General features: G+C 34.8%; 1 protein-coding gene across 3 annotated transcripts; it reads right to left on the reverse strand.

The window, feature by feature from the left end:
* Positions 1–6,677: 6,677 nt before the first annotated feature.
* Positions 6,678–20,556, reverse strand: LOC107728366 (KAT8 regulatory NSL complex subunit 3-like). Of its 3 annotated transcripts, XR_001638463.1 has the most exons (5): positions 19,829–20,550; positions 19,520–19,730; positions 14,755–14,867; positions 14,035–14,107; positions 6,678–7,513 (listed from the first exon to the last, which is right to left on the reverse strand). XR_001638463.1 is itself a non-coding variant. In XM_016538505.1 (4 exons), the coding sequence occupies exons 2-4, from the start codon at positions 19,620–19,622 to the stop codon at positions 14,072–14,074; spliced, it is 252 nt and encodes an 83-aa protein (XP_016393991.1). In that variant the 5' UTR covers positions 19,623–19,730; positions 19,829–20,556; the 3' UTR covers positions 13,889–14,071. The 3 variants fall into 3 exon arrangements, 1 of the variants encoding a protein (XP_016393991.1); XR_001638462.1 differs by lacking the exon at positions 14,035–14,107 and having other exon boundaries at positions 19,829–20,542; XM_016538505.1 differs by lacking the exon at positions 6,678–7,513 and having other exon boundaries at positions 13,889–14,107; positions 19,829–20,556.
* Positions 20,557–20,815: the final 259 nt, after the last annotated feature.

The following is a 20,815-nucleotide window of genomic DNA, read 5'->3' on the forward strand; positions in this document are numbered from 1 at the left end:
TGTAGGGGAAAATGGGAGGTTTTAGGGGAAATGAAATCCCTCTCGAGGGCGGGTTTAAAAGCGCAGCTCTGCCTCCACACATAGCCTACACACACACACTCATAGAGAGACACACTCACATTGTGTTCCCGTAGAGGTGAAGTGATTTGTGCAGCTGGGCTGTGTGCCAGTGCATAGGTTACAAACTTTGTAGGAGAGAGGTGTTGGTGCTTCTAACACTGGTTTGTGACATGCCTCTGTGTATGCCGAGATCCGGCTGTACCTATATGCTGCTCTCTATGTAGAGTTTCCAGTGTATATTGTGGTCTGTGTGTGTTGTTGTCTCTGTGTGCTGTGTTACTAATATATGCTAAGTTTACTGTGTACTTCTGTGTATAATATGTTGTCTGTGAGTGTAGTACTCAGAAAAAAGGGCACAAAAGCTGTCACTCAGGCAGTACCCTTTCAAAAGGTAGGCTACTAATATTTACACTGTAGTCAGTGCTTGAACACCGTACCGGCCCACTTCAAGCACTGACTGTAGGTACTATACGTATTTTTAGGTACTAAAATGTACACTTTACGTATTAATATGGTAAATAAGGTACAAAGGTGTACCTTTTGAAAGCGTATATCGCCTTAGTGACAGCTTTTGTACCTTTTTATTTCTAAGAATGCAAGCTATGGTGTACTTTATTGTCGCAAATGGACATTTTAATGTATAAAGTTAAATTTGGAATACTCTCTCTCTATGTTTTCTGTTTTTACTGAGTGTTCTATGTATATGTTCTCCCTGTGTATTCATCCATCCAGCCATCTAAATGAATAACACTGTAATGGTTAAATGAAATATATCCATATTATTGTGTGTTTCACTTTATCTGGCTCTCCCAAACCCCCAAAATGACATTTATGTATAGTGCTCATCAGCTTGGTCCGAATGAAGGATTTGACAAATGAGCAGATTTATTAAAGTGCCCTTTCATTTACAATCTTTTCCTTATCCAGAAATGCCCTTATTATGTGACAAACAAACCAATTTTGATTATTTTAATATGAATGTTGATTCACATGGTGTGGGAAAAAATGTTGATTATGGCAGAATGTAATCCTAACATTTAAGGTTTAATCATTGGTGAAAAATGTACCGGCTTTTTCACTTCTAACTTTATGTGGATATAAATATTCAATATATCGCATAAAACATAGACACAGGCCACGATGTAGACCATTCATGACCAAATCAACAAATATTTGTTTTGTATAAGTAAAAAACGTGAAAAAAAAAAGTGTTTTTATGATGTTGAATATTATATATGGCTCTCTGGAATACTGCAATTCTGATTCTGATCAGCGGTGGCATTCTGCAATGAAGTATGTTTAGTGAACATATTTTGCAGATAAACTGTATATTTAATCTGAACCATCTCCTATACTGTTCTACTTTCTAAGTCTATCCCTCAATAATTTAATCTCAAATTGCGTCCTGATATTCTTTGCTGGAATTTATTTTTGCAATAATGAGGATTTATTTCTACATATTTTTAGTCTTCTACTATTTTTCTGCAGCTCTTAGAAACGTCTTGCAAAGTCTTAATTCACCCTTCAACAATTTAAGACCTTAGAAAGGTCTTAAATCACAGCAGAAAGTCTTAAATTCATAAATTCGTGGCATTAAATGTTGCATGCGCTGCAAAAAAAAAAATCAAAATGTTCTGTATTTTTGTTTCCCAATTCAAGTATCTAAATTTACTTCAGTCAAAACACATTTACTTGAGATGCAAATGTAAAATGAAGTTTTAAAAACTGAACAAAATTAAGTGATTTTATGCTTAAAACCAGAACAAACATCTGTCAATGGAGTAAGCAAACTTGTTTTTCCTTGATTTTTCTGTGCCCATTGGCGGATGCTTGTTCTTGTTTCTTGTTTTAATCATAATCAAAACGGTTTGATAAATTTCTCATAAAACAAGACTTCAGCTTTGCTTCTGAAGTAAATCTATCTTGATCTATTAATTTTCTGACATTTGCACTGGAAAACAAGACAAAAATATGAAGAACGTCACTTTTCTACAGTGTGATCAGAAGGTATGGTAGAAGTTATTTCTGTATTCTAGTGATTGGGAGCAAAGCTAAGATTCATTTACATTAAGAGAAGGTTTTGTGTTTCCTTTAATGTATTCCTTCAATTTTCTTCATTTGGTCTTGATAAGGTCTTTAAAAAGTCATACATTTATCTTCATAAAACCTAAAGAAACCCTGATATGTAAATATTGCTAAGTCTACCACGTTGCTACAGACTGACTATATCACAGTGCAAGTCCATCTCAGTAACTGATGTTATTGGAGGCGTCACATTGCATAAACAACACACATTCGTCACAAGTCAACATTCAAACTAACAGCACATTTCATACTGCGAAGGGATGGCTTTCATTGCGTGAAAGCGTCCAAGCATGTCATTTGTTACAGATGAACATTGTTCTCCATTACTTAGAATGTCTTCGCCATCAGTCATTTTGTTGTACAGATTTCACATGATCCATTTGTCTAGTTTAGTATTCACTCTTTCTCTGGGAATAATATTCTTTATTCTGATTCCATCGGTTAATAAACTCTATGTTTTATGGGGGATGGAAGTTTCAAATCAAATACAGAAACCATAATAATCCATATATATATAATAAACTCTCTGTAACCATCGATTTTGTAGTGACATATGGTGTACTATATTTCTGTCTGAATCTTTTCTTTCTATTAAAGGGGAATTCCATATTTTTTTACCCTCAGAGCCATTATAACGCTCATCTGTGGAGTGGAATAGTGGAAATCCCCTCGCCTGCATCTGTTGGGATATGTGCTGTTGCTTTATTATGTATGTAATGATGATGTGCAGCTTAACATCTGACCCACACTGAATCACAGTTTGTATGGAACTGATACATGAGATCACAGATTGCATTATGTTCCCATCAAGTTATTGTTAAAGATGCCAAAAAATGAAATAAGTCTTTTAGTCACTTCCTTTCTATACACAAATCCATCATAATGATACTCAAAGGAAAATCCCTCCTGCATTTGACTCCATGTCAAGTAGAGTGAATCTTAAGTTATCCAAGTTTAAGGATGTCTTCCACTCTGTTTATTGTTCGCATTGTCATAGACTTTATATTGACATAAATGCTCACAACAGCAAGGTCATGGTTTTGATAATTTAATATGTCTCTTATACACACAAAAAAGCATTTGCCAAATGCAAATAAATTGATATTCTACTACATACACTGGACTCAACTGCATATGTTTAGTGGCTTATTTTTGCCTCTCTGAAACCAATATAATCAAGAAACTGATATTTTATTAGAATATATTGAGTGCTTTGGTAGCCTATGTATCAAAATGTATCAACCAATTCGTCAGTCAATGTAGCCAAATTTCTGTTATTTTAATGTAATGTTTTGTTATCTTAATACACATGACAACAGATTATATTTCTGCGTCGTCATTGGCTGACAAATCAATGTCAGCCAATCAATATCAAGGCTCAATGAAAGTTGCTAAATTTGAGTTTGAATATCATTTTTGCGTGACTTTAGTAGCTAGAGTGACAGCTGATAATTTACCTCAGATCTTGGAAATATCTTCAATAAATTAATTAAAAGAACAAGAATGACTGCAAGAGACAAAAGGAAATGATGGGAACGATAGGATACCGGCAGTAGGAAGGCGGCAAGTCAATACAATTGTGTTGATGAATGAGTCATTGAGTCATTCATTCAAGCGATTCGTGCAAAATGCTGATTCGTTCAAGAGCAAACCAAATGAGTCATTGAACCATTCATTTAAACGATTCATTCAAAGACTCGGATTCATTCACGAACGAAACACCACACTGTGCGCCTGTGCTTGGAGTCAAATAAAACACGCCGTTTTGTGTCTAAAATGAAATCAACTTATACTCATTATTTATGAAATAGTGATGCAAAGTCCGATACATAGAAATGCATTCCAAAAAAAAGAGTTTTTTTGACCCCTACACTCTTCATCCGTTCGAAGCTCTTACTCCGGAGGGTAAACCCTTTGAAGGGATTAGGGTGTAGGGATGAGTCCTTCCGAATGGAACACAGGGCCAGTTTATCCATTTTTAAGGTGCCCGGGAGGAGACGTTAAGTTCACTTAGTTTTGTCGTGGTCACGAGAAATGGATGTTGTTCCCTCAACATAGAATCTCGAGGCCACGACTTTACATCACGTCATATTATCACATATTATCACGTTCTCACGAGTTAATATGATGTTCCCACAAGTTAATATTAAATTAATATAGTGAACCGAACATGTCCCCTCTTGGTCACCGTAATTTTCTACCCCTGAATGTAAAAACGAAAAATAAAGGCAATTCTTTTTTTTATTTATTTTTTTTTGAAAAATGGTGTTCATGTATCTGTTTTCAATATTAAATTTTTAAAAATGAATGAACGCAACGTAACACGCATTTGTGTGCTTATTAGGTTTTCTACCAACTTTGATTATTTCATATATATATAAATAAATAAATATATATATATATATAATGACGTTTTTCCACAGCCATTACAGTGGTGAACATTTTTAGTTAGTAGAATAAAGAATAGGGAAACCATTTGATCGTAACTGTTTGAGTGCCTGACCTGATTGTTGATATCGAAACAAGTGAAGGGCTTGATTTCTGGGAAAATAGTGGTTATAATGTGAATACAAAGTCTTGCAAACATTTCATCACAATTTCAATGAGTCATAGAAGTGTCAATGACTTGAAGGATGTGGAAAGACACGTGTTTTCTGTGACTTCCCACTTTAAGTCAATGTTTGGACAATAACCCAACTTGACATAAACAGTTATTTTTTGTGATTATAGTCAAGTATTTATGTCCTGTTTGATGTGAGTGAGAGGTTAAAGCAAGGGAATTATTTTTATTACCGTTCTGAAAGATTTTTACGTTGCTTACATTTGCACCTCAAGATTTCATTTACTTAAGTTTCATCTTTATCCTTCAGGTGGAAATGTCGTCTAGAAAGCTCCCTTAGTCTGCGGCCGACAGATTGTGTACGAACTGCAGCGATTTTGAGATTAAAACCATTTTTGTGTCATACATCAAATTTCATTATGCAAATCCTTCACTGGAAACACGACTGGGAATTCTTTGGAAAGTGTAAAAGTGTAATTTTAATGTACACAATCCTGGAAATAATATTAAAACACCTGGATAAAACCTGGATTTATTATTCTCGGAAGAGAAACATTGCAGTTGTGTGTCCTGATAATCCAGGAATGCCCTCCAGGCATACTGTATTGAGAGACTGGAAATGAAACAATGACACCATTATATCATATCCTTTCAATTTATTTAAGAGGGACATGATGGAAAACCAGGACAGGTAGTTTTAATAGTAGCATGCCCATGGGAACTTGTGGACTGAAGACAAGAGATGGGAGGAACAGGAAAATGTAGGGACGATAGGCTGGACGATCACCCAGAACACCCCAGCAACCGTCCAAAATACCCTAGCAACCACCTAGGAATCACACAGAACACCCTACGGATGAAGTTTTTAACTGGGCCACAAGGGAGTCCTTTGGTCCACACAAAATTTTTGGGGAAAAGACATGACATTTATTTTTATTTTTTTGCATTATCAAAATTACTTCACATATTATGTTTTTAATACATTTACAAAATTTGATATTATTATTATTCCAGTTTCAGACATGAGATTAATCAGAACTATTTTACACTGACATCCTTAGTTTTAAATAACAATAAAACATTTTTTTTTTAAAAATCATACATCTAACATTATTAGTGGATAGAAAATATACACTGTCAGTGTAATTAAGTACGATAGGCTGGACGATCACCCAGAACACCCCAGCAACCGTCCAAAATACCCTAGCAACCACCTAGGAATCACACAGAACACCCTACGGATTAAGTTTTTAACTGGGCCACAAGGGAGTCCTTTGGTCCACACAAAATTTTTGGGGAAAAGACATGACATTTATTTTTATTTTTTTGCATTATCAAAATTACTTCACATATTATGTTTTTAATACATTTACAAAATTTGATATTATTATTATTCCAGTTTCAGACATGAGATTAATCAGAACTATTTTACACTGACATCCGTAGTTTTAAATAACAATAAAACATTTTTTTTTTTTAAATCATACATCTAACATTATTAGTGGATAGAAAATATACACTGTCAGTGTAATTAAGTAAATATTCAGTGGAAATATACTCTGCATTAAAGGGGTCATATGATGCGATTTCAATTTTTCCTTTCTCTTTGGAGTGTTACAAGCTCTTGGTGCATAAAGAAGATCTGTAAAGTTGCAAAGACTAAAGTCTCAAATCCAAAGAGATATTCTTTATAAAAGTTAAGAGTCAACCACGCCTACCTAAAACCATATCACAATATGGCAAGGGACGTAACATTTCCGTCACACGCTTGAGGTATTCGGCCAATCACAACGCACTGGATAGCTGGCCAATCACAGCACACCTCGCTTTTCAGACCGATGAGCTTTGTAAAAATCGACGCGTTTCAGAAAAGCGGGGCATAGAGGAGAAACAATAATGTACAGTATGTGGAAAATAATGTGTTTTTTTTACCTTAAACCGCATAAACACATTTCATTACACCAAATACACAAAATAATGTTCTTTTTAGCAACATCATATGACCCCTTTAATCCGTGTCTACCATTCCGCTTCATGCTTGTCAACCTCCACTAGTTTCCCTCATTAGGGGCAATAAAAACAGTCAGCAATCAAAACAATTGTGACTTAATCAGGCAGACACATTATTATCCCTGTTGGCATAATTATAACGGTTATTTGAAGGACAGCTATCCTGATGTCGTGAGGAAAGACTGACGCATGATTAATCTAAAAGACAGAGGATATACAAAATGTCGGGGGAAAATCAATTAAAAAAACTCTCATGTCGTCTTTTAAATATCTTGAATTTATTATCAGTATTTTGACAGTTTAATGATGCATTTTTCTTTTGCTCTTTATGGTTATGAGGAAATAAAGCTCAGGCTCTGCTGGGGTTCTGTGCAAAAATTTTAACACCAAACCTTTCTGGCAAAAATTAAACGAATCAAAAATTCTATATTGACGAAACATTTTTATGAAATAGATGGAAAGACTGTTAAAACTGTTAAGAATAATAACAGTGTATTTTCCAATAAATTACCCATGATGCTGTACAACCAGAGTATAACAGAATAAGGGAAATAATAATAATAAACAAAATAGACAAATGAAGTGTAAAGTCAAGTTTTCAGTCCACGTGCAAGAAAGTGTCTATAGATGGCGCTTTTGCAGGTCGTATGGTAAATCAGCAGACTTTAAGATAGTCTTTAAACCGGGTTTCTTCCTTTGATTCCTCTCGGTTCATCTGTTAATGCTTTTGGATGCTCATTGGATGTGTGACTGATGGCCATTTCAGCTTCATATCGTCCATTTCAGAGTTTCTGGTCACTGCAAGATAAAATACTGATTGAACACATGACCATAATTATATAATACAGTGCTCTGTATGAGTGATGTTCCAAAAGTGATCATATTTCTTACAATGACAAGGTTTATTTTTATTTTTATGTAGGACTACTTACATTTTAGACACCGTATTCTTTTTTTTTGTTTTCCCTTTATTCAGTTCCACCACACAAAGGCACAAGGCAAACATAGAGAAACGTTGCACACGCATCTCAAAGCATGCAAAACAGAACAACAGCAACAACAAAAAACGCAAAATGAATACAAACATATATATAAAAAATAAAATAAAATAAAAAATAACAGGATAAAAAAGTAATACATACATTAGGGCAGTTAAATAATTTTTGAAAAGCTTTAGAATTGTTATTGTTTTTATAAGCTTCTTATTTTGTGATCTCATATTAGAAAGGGTTTCAAAGTATATTTTAAGATCAGTGTTACAAAATGTAATATATGATGGTTTCTTTTGAATTACTTTTGACTTATGAATATAAAACTTTGCTAAGATAATTAACAGATTAATAATGTAAATCTGTTATCAGAAAAAGATGGGTTTTGATAAAGTAAAATATCATGAGGTTCAAAATGAAGGGCTTTGTTTAATTTTTTGTGTTAGGTCTATTTTAAAGTCAACCCAAAATGAAATAGAAAAAGGGCAATAGAAAAATAAATGTTCTATATCTTCAACAGATATATTACAAAAGGTACATGTATCACAAACACTATGCATATATCTGCTAACAACTGCATTTACAGGATAACATCTGTGAATAATTTTGTAAAGTATTTATTTTACTTTATTATAAATTACATATTTATATGGTAACATCCAAATGCTGCGCCAAGATATACAATGAGGTTTAAGCCATTTTGATTTACATGGAGGATTGGATCCGACATTAAAGGAGTTTCTTATAAAACTGTTATTAAAATGTTTGTCAAAAAAGGAGAGACCATTTACAAAAAGTTGGAGATTTTGTAGGCTTGTATTATTAATATTTACATCAGAGAATTTGGTTAAAATTATTATGCCACTGGGAATAGCCTTAATTACTTTGTTAAATTATTTTTCATTTACACAAAAAGCCATATTTTGTAACAAAATTAGGGTAAGTCTATAATTGCTCATTCTTGTCAATAAGCATGTTTAAAATTAATATGTTATGCCGAACCCAATTCTCCACATACAATGACTTGTTATTATGAGTGATATTACCATTGTTCCATATAAAACACCTGCTAGGAGCAAAATTGTGTTTGTACAAAAGTGACCAGTAAAGCAATGCTTGTTTGTGATAATTGGCCAAAGCAATAGGAAGTTTACCAGTTATATAAGGACACTGCAACAAAAAATGTAATCCCCCAAGTTACATTTTTTTTTTTTTACATTTTTCGAATAAATGATATGGGACAATATTGAAAATACTTGTTTGATTATTTTAAGTTTCAAAAGTTTACATTTTTAAAAGTTGGTTGAAAATCGTAAAATTAAGAACATTTAACCCACCATCAGTTAGTTTGTTAATAAGAACACTTTTTTATTTTATGAGGTTTGTTTCTCCAGATGAAATTAAAGAGTATTTTATCCATTTGTGAGCATATATCCTTTGGGGCACTAAGTGAAGAAAGGAGGTATGCTGCTCTCGAAAGACCTTCTGCCTTACTTAATAAAATTATTCCTTGAATAGAAAGATCTCTCGCCAACCATGAATTATACCTCTTTTGTATTTTCTCGATAACAGATATAAAATTTGAGTTGACATTTGCATCAGTATTTTTAGAGATTTTGATTCCCAAATAGTTTACCATGCTTTTAACAGGAATATTACATACAGTGGATAGGTACACACTTAGATAGATTTCAATTCAATCCAGAGAATTTTGAAAAATTATTAATGATTTTCAAAGCCAGAGGTACCTCAGAACTATCACCAAGAAATATTGTTGTGTCATCAGCAAGCTGCGATATTTCAATTTGTCTTTCATGAATTGCAATACCTTTGAAGGAATGTTGATTTATCATATTACTTAAAACTTGAGCTACGACTTTTAGACACAGTATTGAGAGTCACTTTTGTCTGTTTTCAAAGGAAGCAAAAGCAATCAGCTGATTCAATGACTCACTCACTAAAAACAATTGTTTCATTCTGAATGTTTCGATTCAAATGATTCATAAAGCCAGTTCCCTACTGACATAACAATGCATCTTGCTTTGTAATGTTTATTTTGATTCACACCGCACAGACAAACACCAACAGACAAGTTGGCTCCTGGATTTAGAATTTAATGAAAAATAACGGTCTTGTTCACACTGCCCCAACAGACACTGTCAAATAGGGATGAGCATATCGATCCTGAAGTATCAATATATCGATACTGATGCGAGTATCGAAAGTATCCATACTCAAAAAATATCGATACTAAGGTGTGTTTTTTATCAGTGATTTTGTTTATTTAACAAAAAATTTAATGCGCACAATATGCATTGATTGAATTGTACGAATAGCCTGTAATAGCGAATAATTCTGCTCATCTGAACACACGTAAATGATGCAAGACAGAACCAATCAATCACAGAGAGCGTTCACTCACTGCTGACAGTGCATTCAAACAGGGCTGCGTTTTCAAAAATTATCAAAAGAAACCATTGATGCTTTTGGGAAATGCAGCCCAGAACAATGCTTATCAGAGGACAGAAAAAAAACATATATGTTTGAGTTATTTCACAATAAACAAATTGAAATTGTGGCCTATAGTTTGTGCAATTACATTTAGTTAAATTGAATGTTAAAAGTTCATATTGATCATGTTCTATTCTGTAATGTTAGTATAAATGTCAGAATAAAAAGGTTGCATTTTCTGCATGCAACAGCCTGTCACTGGCAGTCCCTTACGAAAATTAAATATGGTTTTACTAAAGTGACCGTAGTTCAACTATAGTAATATAGTATTAATAAGTTGCAATTAAGGCATATTGAATGTTAAAATGCGTTTCAAATATAAAGTTAAGTAGGTATCATTACCCACTTTACTCTTAGTAATTTAATAAATTTCATAATTTAAAAGTTCAGTTTAGAAGTATCGTATTGGTATTGATATCAACGATAATGGCCTTTAAAAGTATCTGTATCGTATCGAAAACAAAAATAAGTGGTATCGCCCATCCCTACCAACAAACTTCGAGTCAGAGAGAGGGGGGTGGGGGGGTGGATGATCCTGTAACCACAATCAAAATGTTACTGTTATTAATGTCTTTGCGTGTCATTCTTCGGCTGAAAAGACGGCGAATAAAACGAAAGAGGCTGTGGATGAAGCCGTGGTTGCTGCTATGAACGGGAAGACGGGGCGCCTACTTGAATTTATGCAGAGAACTGCAATGGGAAGATTTACAAAGTGCTTCGGTTTGTCCAGAAACCTGCCATTTTTAGGATAAATGGCTAAGCACACCCAGCACTTACACACAGTCATGCCTCATCATCATGGCAACGGTTCGTGGTGCCAACAGGGGTAACACACTGATCCAACAACCTCCGACAGACTGTCTTGTTGGTGTTTGTTGGCGTTTGTCTGTGCGATGTAAATTGGCCTTAATTATGCTGATTTGCTGCTCAAGAAATATTTCTGAATATTGTCAATGTTCAAAACAGTTGTGCTGCTTCATATGTTTTGGAAACCATGATCATTTCTTTCAGGATTCTTTGATGAATAAAAAGTTTAAAAGAATAGCACTAATTTGTAATCGAAATGTTCTGTAACTATATGAATGTGTTGTATATAAATAGAATAATATAATTTTTGATGTACTGTCAGTTTTAAAGTATTAATTTAATTCAAATATATTACTGGAACCAAAATGTATATGTAGATATATGTATATATGCGTGTATGTGTATATATACACACACACACACACACACACACACACACACACAAAACAGTTGTTTCTGGTGCTCGAACCTGATTGGCTGATAAAAGTGCTATATTCTAGTGATAACAGCACTCCAAACGTTTCACCGTTTGTATCACTCCGCTTGCAGTATTTCTCACAGAAAGTGTCATGACGGACACCCAAATCTACTATAATTTCTACTATAATATACTGTTTTTGTGTCACAGAATGTAGTTTTAAGAGTTTTTAGGTTAGAATGAACTCTTTGACTTCAAATATGCGGTTTGTTTATAAAGATAACGTCTATTTGAAAATTTGCCTCAATGTTTTCAGAGATGTGAGCGCCAGGGTGTCAGCGGCCGTTCAGAGCTCATGAACCCGCCGAGAGCAGCCTCACCTCGGCCAGATCTTCTGGAATTTGCCGCTGGCTCACATGCCTCTATAGTGGTTAAACATGAGATATAATTAGTTTTGGGTCAATCTAACGGGCAGACTTTGGTCTCATTAATCTATTATTTGTTCCAGAGCAAATAGTTTTGGCTGAGGACAAAATCTCATCACGTTATATTTTATAAAACTTTAATGCTGTATATGCTTTTGTACTTTTGACTGAAATGCCTAGCAACTTTTATGATGGCTGTTGTTGTTTATTAAATATTATTATTCAATAAATAATATTTTATATAAATAGTAGTAATAATAGTATTTGGTATTGAGAAACAGTGTGTGTTCGTGATGGTGATTAGTTTCATTGTTCCGCCATTAGATCAGATGGCGACAAGAGACTGTTTTTATGAGTGAGTCCGCAGTAAAGACTTTTATATTGAAACAGACTGAAACAAACAAGGAAGTTATTTTTACTTTCTACAACAGCTTGTAAGACGCAGCCAACAAACACACTGATCAGCGCTGTCATCAGAAATCATCCTTAACAGATGAAAGGACAGTACGACAAAGATATCGCTTTCCTCAGCGGACATGCAAACTCATGTTGTATTGTGAATATGAGATTGAGCTGAAGAATGAATGCTGGATCAGATGCAGGTAATCACACTCGCTCAGTCAATCTCGCTCTCATAATACTCTACATATAATACAGAGAGCTTTTAATACAGTGATACAACAAGCTTTCAATGAAGCAACTCAACGTTCCTTCGTTACTAAAGTTCTAAAGTGACGTTTTTGAATTAGTAACGGAGGATTGAGCTGTTCAGCTGTTAAACTGAGATTTGAATCTGTGGCGGAAGGAAGTAGTTCTGCACAAAAGAGGGTTTTAAAAGACACTCCTTGTGTTTTATTTATTTACACACTCATGCCGTCGAACTGTTGTATAAACGCAGTATATCAGTCAGTAAGTCTGTAAACGGGATGTGAAGACGAACGAAAATGCTGCTCACTGTTCACGATGCTCAAAATATTGGAAGAAAATCTAAATATTGAATTAGTGATGGGGGTTTTATGAATGTATCTCTGAGGGGAACTGACTGTCTTCAGAAAAGTTTAGATGGTATTTTCTTTTCATCTTGCTTTTGTATTGTGCATACTAAAGTAGTATTTCTAGGCGCTGTGCTGCTTTGTTTACAGCAGTAACCAAGGAGTTTTTAAAGAGATTAACCAAGCAGATATTAAAGAGTATCTGCTGTTCCAGAAGTGCCTCCTGCTGTCAGAGAGTGAATCTGCGTCTCATTCAGTCCGTTTGCTGTTTCTGTTTGAAATTACATCAAATTTAATATAATTTAAATCAGAAACTGCTCATGTATGCAGCATCTTTGTTTGGATTGTGATTAAAATGCAGTGGTTTCCTCTAATTTTAAATGGCTAGAGTTCAGCCTGTAATAGAGCAAAAAACATCTTGTTCATGTAGTCATATTTTCATTCTATCTTATCTCTTGTTTTAAAAAAAATAAAATGAATATTAACAATTCGGTGTCAGAGTCGGCCCATTTGCTTGCAAAAAATGGCCATGAAAAAATCAAGATTGGTGCATCTCTACTGACTTCTGACAGTCAGTGTGAACATTGATGTGTTTCCCAATGTTCTATCCAGTGGTGAACATTAAGAGAAGTATTTCAGTAATTCAGTAACTTGTTAACTAATAATTTTGAATATTGTCAAAAGTAGGCTATTAGTACTGCTGTACCAAGTCGATACTGAAATTTTAAAAACGTAACAAAACCAGCCGTTCTGCAGAACTGGTAGAACTAAGTACAGACTCAATTCAGAACTCACTCATATTTATTTCACTTTCCGTGAACAGTGATATGCAATGGCCAATCAGAGGTGTTTTAGTCAGAATCAGCTCATTTTTCACTTAACCATTTTAAATACTTAATTGAAAAATATTTTAAGAATACAAGTCAATATTTTAAAATATTATATATATATATTTGTTAATATTATTATTAGCATTAATAATGAACTGATTTTTTTTTGTTAAATAAAATAAATTCTTTTTTTTTCTTTGCTTTTTTTTTGCTATGGTACTGATATTGGTTTTGAAAATCATTTGTTGTAATGTATAGCCTAATTAAGAGCTCATATTAAAGAGCTGATTTTATAGGTAAATCATGGCCATAAACTGTGTTTTTAAAGACTTGGAGAGAGGAATTACTTTAGAGCGTGATCCTTGTCTTTTATTCCAGCTGTAATTAAATTAAAAATGTCCTGGAAAAGTCCTCGAAGTCCTGGAAAATGATCACAGAAAAAGAACCCTGTATGATATATACATTGATTCATTCATTTATTTATAATTCACTCATTCAGCAGTGACTATTATTCGTGTGATACTGCTAAAATACCCAGTGAAACATCTATACAAAGTTAACTGAGCTAAAAGTACGTAGTCAAGTCATAGTATTTTTATGACTCACAAGCATTCTTAAATGAACTAAACCATTACGAATATCTAAGCTGATCCAAAACAAAAATGACAAGCATATAATTACCTCTCTATATTATCTATAAGTATTCTATATTATCTCTCTGCATGCTCAATGAGACTCAGAGCTCAATGTTACTACAGCAACGCTCCGACGACACACCGCAGAGCGCCAAAGCGAGGAAACTAAATAAATAAATAAAAAATTAACAAAAATACATTTTGGGAAAAAAAAAAAAAACCTAAACGGACTAATCAATGTTAATGGAAATCCTAAATGACTTTGATGAGCTCCTCTAATCTGTCGAGCGTGAGTCAAAGCAGAGGGAGGCCTGAAGCCAGGGTGAAACGACCTACTGTCCTGTTTGGCTCTGGTTCTCAGAAAGCAGATGAAGTGAAGTAACAGACAGCCGTGCTTCGGCGTGTGTAGCTTCATTATGGTGGGTCACACACCTGGTTGTCCGGTGCGCTGTGAGCGGGCGCTGGCATCCCCGTGTGGCTGAGAGCGGGAATCCTGCTGGGCTGCCCGCGCAGCGTCACCGTGATAGTGGTGGGAACTTTGAGTCCTGCAGACAACACACACACACACACCTCCATGTTTCATTGGGACTTTCCATAGACATAATGATTTTTATACTGTACAAACTGTATTTTCTACCCTAACTCTACCACTAAACACAATGCATACAGAAAACATTCGACACTTTCACATTTAAAAAGTAAATAAATAAAAAATAAATAAATGTGTAATTTATAAACGGTCTTCCTCATGAGGACCCTACAAGATCAAAATTGACTGGTATTACTATTCTTACTATCCTGACATAGGGAATACCAGGACTGCGTGCGCACACACACACACTGGTTTCAATGTTTTATGGGGACATTCCATAGACGGAATAACTTTTATACTGTTCAAACAGTAAACACAACCCTAACAGAAAATGTTCAGCATTTTTTTTTGTTTTTTTTTACATTTTCAAAAAACACTATTTATAAGCTGTTTTCCTCATGGGGACCTAAAAATGTACCCACAAGGTCAAAATTTCGGGTATTATTATACTTTTGGGTGCCCTCCAGGACCACACACACACACACATTACAGGAATCTCGTACTATGAAATATCTTAAAACAAAAAATGTTTTTTCTTTCCCCTAAATCTGATAAATACAGGTTGTTTGTAAACATGTAAGAATGTGAAATACTTATTAAAAAAAAAAAAAAAAGAGAAAAAAATCATGCATCTTGCATCTTATTATTTGCTTATTAATTAGAATAAAACTGACAATGAGAGTTCACCATACTCATATTTATATTTAAAATAATATTTTAAGTCTGATATGTTTTGTCTATAACTTAATGTGATAAAGCACATTTACCATGAACAAGTAATGAATAAATTCATGTTTTACATATGAAGCAGGTGAATGCAACACATAGGAGCGACACAGGTGATAAAATCATAGAATTATTTCTTTTAATTCACCTCCTATAAAGCCTATAGTCAAAACTAAGAAACTTACATTTTTGTTTATTTAGGCATTTCAAAGTTTATTTGCACTTTTATCTTGAGTCCCGAAAGAGCGAAACAGGCCATTCTGTTCCCTAAAAATGTTGTGTATAAATCGTGTCCCAAACCAACTTTTTTCCAGAGGTGGACAAAGTACACAATTCTATTACTGGAGTGAAAGTACAGATACTGCTGGTCAAACATCACTCCATTGCAAGTTAAAGTTGTAAAGACAGATTTTTACTCGAGTAAAAGTACAGAAGTACTTGCTTTTAAAAGTACAAAAAGTAAATTTCCTTTTTTATGTCAATGCACTGTTTTATTATTGTTGTATATAATACTTGCAAAACCTTTTGGCTCTGAAGCAACTTGCAATACATTACACCTATTGAACACACTGACTAGCTTGTAGTATCTTTGGAATGAAGAGCTTTTAGAATGTTAAAAACCTATAGAACCTATAGAAACGAAACCAGTTGTTGTGAAATTGCTGTAAATACAGGCTGATAAAAAAAATCAAACCTGCTTTTAAAACCCATCAACACAACTGAATCTGTATAACTTTACAACAGCAACACTGCTTTAACAAGAAAGCAAAACAGCAAGAATTATTTGACATCAAAACAAACATTTTAAATGCTGTCTAATCGCTCTCGAGGTACTTTAATGTCTTACACAGAAGGGTCTGTGCAGTGCTGCTTCAAGTCAAACACCTACTGTGTTTTGTTAAGAGACTCACAACAGTTCTTCTGTGGCTTTATAGGTAATATTTTCATTTACACAATTTTGCAAAATCAGACAATATTGTGTCTAATATATACCACAATATTAACTTCTTATTGAATTGTTGTAAATAAATATCACATTTGCAACTGGTCAGTGTGCTGGGAAATCACTTCACATAACTCTACAAGAGTGATTAACTAATAGGCTGTCTTAAATAAATAAATATTAATAATAAAAAAAAAGTCACGTTTTCGAGAAGAAAAAAAATCACCCACTGACTTTCAAAGCTGCTACATAGTAACGACTTTCTACTTCGAGGACCTTGATAGAAATGTAGTGGAGTGAAAAGTACAATATTTGTCTTTCAGATGTAGTGAAGGTAAAGTCATACGTTTCTAGAAAAAATAATACTCAAGTACAGATACTTAAAAAGTGTACTTAAGTACAGTAATCAAGTAAATGTACTTTGTTACTGTCCACCTCTGCTTGTCTCATTAAGTACTAATTGTAACAGCCTGCTATCAGTCTACACACTGAACCAAAGCCAAAAGTTTAATAATAGCCTTTTTAAAATGACCTAATAATAATTAAAAATGCTAAAAATTTCACTTTTTGTTTTTGTTTTAGCTCCACCAATATTGAAAGACTTACCTAATAAAAATGAATCTCTGCTGATTTAATTATTTTAAAGCATTTAGTCCATCACATTTCAGCATTTGATCAAAAGATGGTACCACAGAGTATTTTACAGTGGGGGTTTTTCTCTCCATGTTGTGTATAATAGATTTTGTAGACAAAAATCAAAGGTCACATACAAATGTCTGTAGGTTTGTGGGATGACTGCATTGTAATAAGGTGTCAGCTGGGGGCGCCAAACATCCTGCTGCATAATGAGTGCATGAAAAGCAACACCAGTGTACTATACAGTATACTGCATACTGCCTACTATTATATACTACATACAGGGTACTATCACTATTAAAAATACGCAGTATACTATGTATATGCTGTAATAATGCTGTCCATCTAAATGCCATTTAGTTTTCATTGTGAATCGTTAAAATGTCTTAAATCTTGTCAATCAGGTACATCACTAGCTGTTCAGATCAGAATTCTGCTTGCTGCACAGTACACACTGCTTAATAGGGCTGGGTTTTGACTAATTTCACGGATCGATTTGCATTCACAAGCTTGCGATTCGATTCGATTACCGATTCGATTCAAAATCTATTATTTTGGATATATATCAGGTACAGTACATGCCAAATTTTCTCAAGGAAGATTTGGAAATTTGGAAAATTAGGAAAAGCAACTAATGCTGTAAAATATATGAGAGTCAGTTGGTACTACATTACTATAATATTGAAGGTTAAGATTGACTGATTTGTTAAAATTATACATAATGGAGTTTTTAAAATAATAAAGTTACAATTGCATAATAATATTTCTACTTCAAGTAATTTGTTTGAAATATAAACATAATGGTGGCTGTCATAAAAACTTGATGGATTTATTCAAACATAAATGAAACATTGAAGAACGGTAAAATGTATAATGAATATGTTATATGGTGCATAGATTTAGAAAAAATGTCTACAGTTTATTTTTCTATCTGACTAATGAGTTAATGGTCACCGAATATGTTTTTCTGAGGTAAATGTGACGTTACGTGACATTGTTTGTTTACAAGCTGTTATATTGCCGTCTTTGCGCAGCTGAAACACAGATTGAGCGATTACATGACAGGATACAGCTTGTAAAGTTGTTTTTTTGTTTGTTTTTTTTTACTTGCCTTCGGATGTTTAGTCATGTTTATTTTGTGCTGAAACTGGTATTAATGTGGATGACATCAGTTCACGTGCGCCTCGCGCTGTTGCGTCTGTTGAACTGAGGCACTACAGCGATCTGTCACTCCAGGTTAAACAGCGCCAAAATGGCATTTATTGTTTGAATACTGCAATACAATAAAAAGAATTTGAAATCTGAGACTTTGTTTCATATTAAAAGTACCAAAGCACAATTCTTATTGCGATTTATTGGATGGGAGGTGCCCTTCAATGTTCCGTCCATTAACTGAAAACAGGCTAGATTAATCGATTCTTGGGATTTAAGAATCGATATCGTTCCGTAAAAAAGAGAATTGATTAATATCGAGATATCGATATTTTTTACCCAGCCCTACTGCTTAACATTAAAAACTACAGAATATTAGCATACTGTATACAGTCTACACTTACTATTGCATTTGACCAAACAACTATGGATTATCCATAATTTGTTTTTTGGTTTTGTTATTTATTCGTATTCGTATGTATTATATAATTTAAACTGCTGCAAAGAACACATGCATGCAGTTAGGAGATGAAAACAAAGCAGAATAATAATGACACAAAGAGGTAGGAAAAATGGTTTGCTGTTGGGGATTTAATGAATGTCTTTGTGAGTAGAGCAAGCCTTATGATTTACAAACTCCTTATCCAACAAAAACAGGTAAACAAATAACAAAAACTGAGAACAGAAGCAAAATGAAAACAGAAAAATGGAACAAACACAACAGCGAGGTGGTCACACTAAGCATGAATGTGTGGGAATTGATCATGACTGTTATTTTTACAGCACTGCCATATAAATATTCTGGTCCTCTGGACATAACAGCAGTTTGAGTTATAGGTCAACCCCTAGGGTACTAAAATGAACAACTTGTGTAAAAGTACACTAGTTCGCAAGCTGAAAAACTCTTCAACGGAATCAGCCCGATATTGTAGAAGAACACCCAATAAAGCTCTTTACATGCATTAAAAAAAACGAAGTTTATGGTACATATTTACATGCTCAGCTGGATGTTTATTGATCTGTCAAAACGTTTATCAGCTTAGATGCTTCTCATGGACTCGACCTTTGACCTTACAGCTACTCGGTCCCTACTCATCGCGGACGCCTCTGTTTGGATCGCTGTGTCATCAGCGGTGACGAGGACGTACCCGTGCTCTGACTGGAGACGTGGGCCAGTCCTGGCAGACTATGGGCTAGTTTGGCCAGGCCGCCGTTGGTGAGGAGATGGTGGATAGTTGTGGTTTTGGTCATCCCGGATCCTGTCGACACGACCGGCACCGCCCGCACTAGTGTGCCGCTGCCACCCGGGCTAAGCGAGCTCAACACCTGCCCCTGACACTGGGGCTTCGCTCCGCACACCTGAACACCACCACACACAGACAGGAGCGGTTCAGTGGGAATTATACATCAGGTTTATTATAAAGTAAGCAATAGAGATATTAGAGATGGGCCGGCACCTGTGTGGTGGAGGGGACGCCTGGTGATTTAGTGTTGATCTCCTGCAGACTGAGGCTGAGGCCCTGCAGCAGACTACTGGCAGAAGGAGCTAAACACACACACAAAGAGTCAGAGAGGATTCTTTGAATTTTTGGCCTATATCATTGTTTGCTGTGTATCACAATAATCCGTCGTGTCATTGCGGTCATGTTTAGACATCAGTGACATCACATTAGAAATCAGTGCCCTTATTTGCACATATGAAGAAGACATGATAATGTGTGCATACACAGTGCTGGTTCATGTTTAGAGCACGAGAGAATATGAAATGTTCACAAAAACTTGAAACACGCTTGCTCCAGTCCAGATATGAACTACGATCCACGCAGCGAGTGTTGTTAAACTCCTCACGGCGTTCAGAGCAGAAACTGCTCTCTCATGCACGCTCCACACATGGTTACATATTAAATATGTGTCATGTTAACCTGAAAGCGCACAAGCTCTTTCATAAGATTTGAATTCTCCGCTGTAAGATGACCTCATGCGTAACAGCGCATGATGGGATCATAAGAGTACATTCTCATGAATAATTCTGAGAAAAGCTCAGAAAACTGATGACTTCGATTTGTACTCTCCAGCCACGGCAGCCGATCACCACTCCAAATTAACACATATACGTGACTTTTTGAACTGGAAGAACGAAATGGCTTCAAAAAATGAAAAAATAACCACTTTTCCATTAATAATAGACTAAATGAGTGCTATTGTTGTTTTAACTGATGTGCAACCTGTACATACTGTATATGCTAACATCTCAAAAACTGTGTTTTAGGGTTTCATGACCCTTTAAACTAGGGGTGCTCCGATTGATCAGCTACCGATCACTATTGGCCGATAATCACGTTGGGATGATTGATCAGCAATCGATCACTATCGGCCGATAATCACGTTGGGATGATTGATCGGCAACCGATCACTATCGGCCGATAATCACGTTGGGATGATTG

The sequence above is a fragment of the Sinocyclocheilus rhinocerous genome, unplaced genomic scaffold, assembly GCF_001515625.1.
Source record: "Sinocyclocheilus rhinocerous isolate Xijiao unplaced genomic scaffold, SAMN03320098_v1.1 scaffold2232, whole genome shotgun sequence".
NCBI lineage: Eukaryota > Metazoa > Chordata > Actinopteri > Cypriniformes > Cyprinidae > Sinocyclocheilus > Sinocyclocheilus rhinocerous.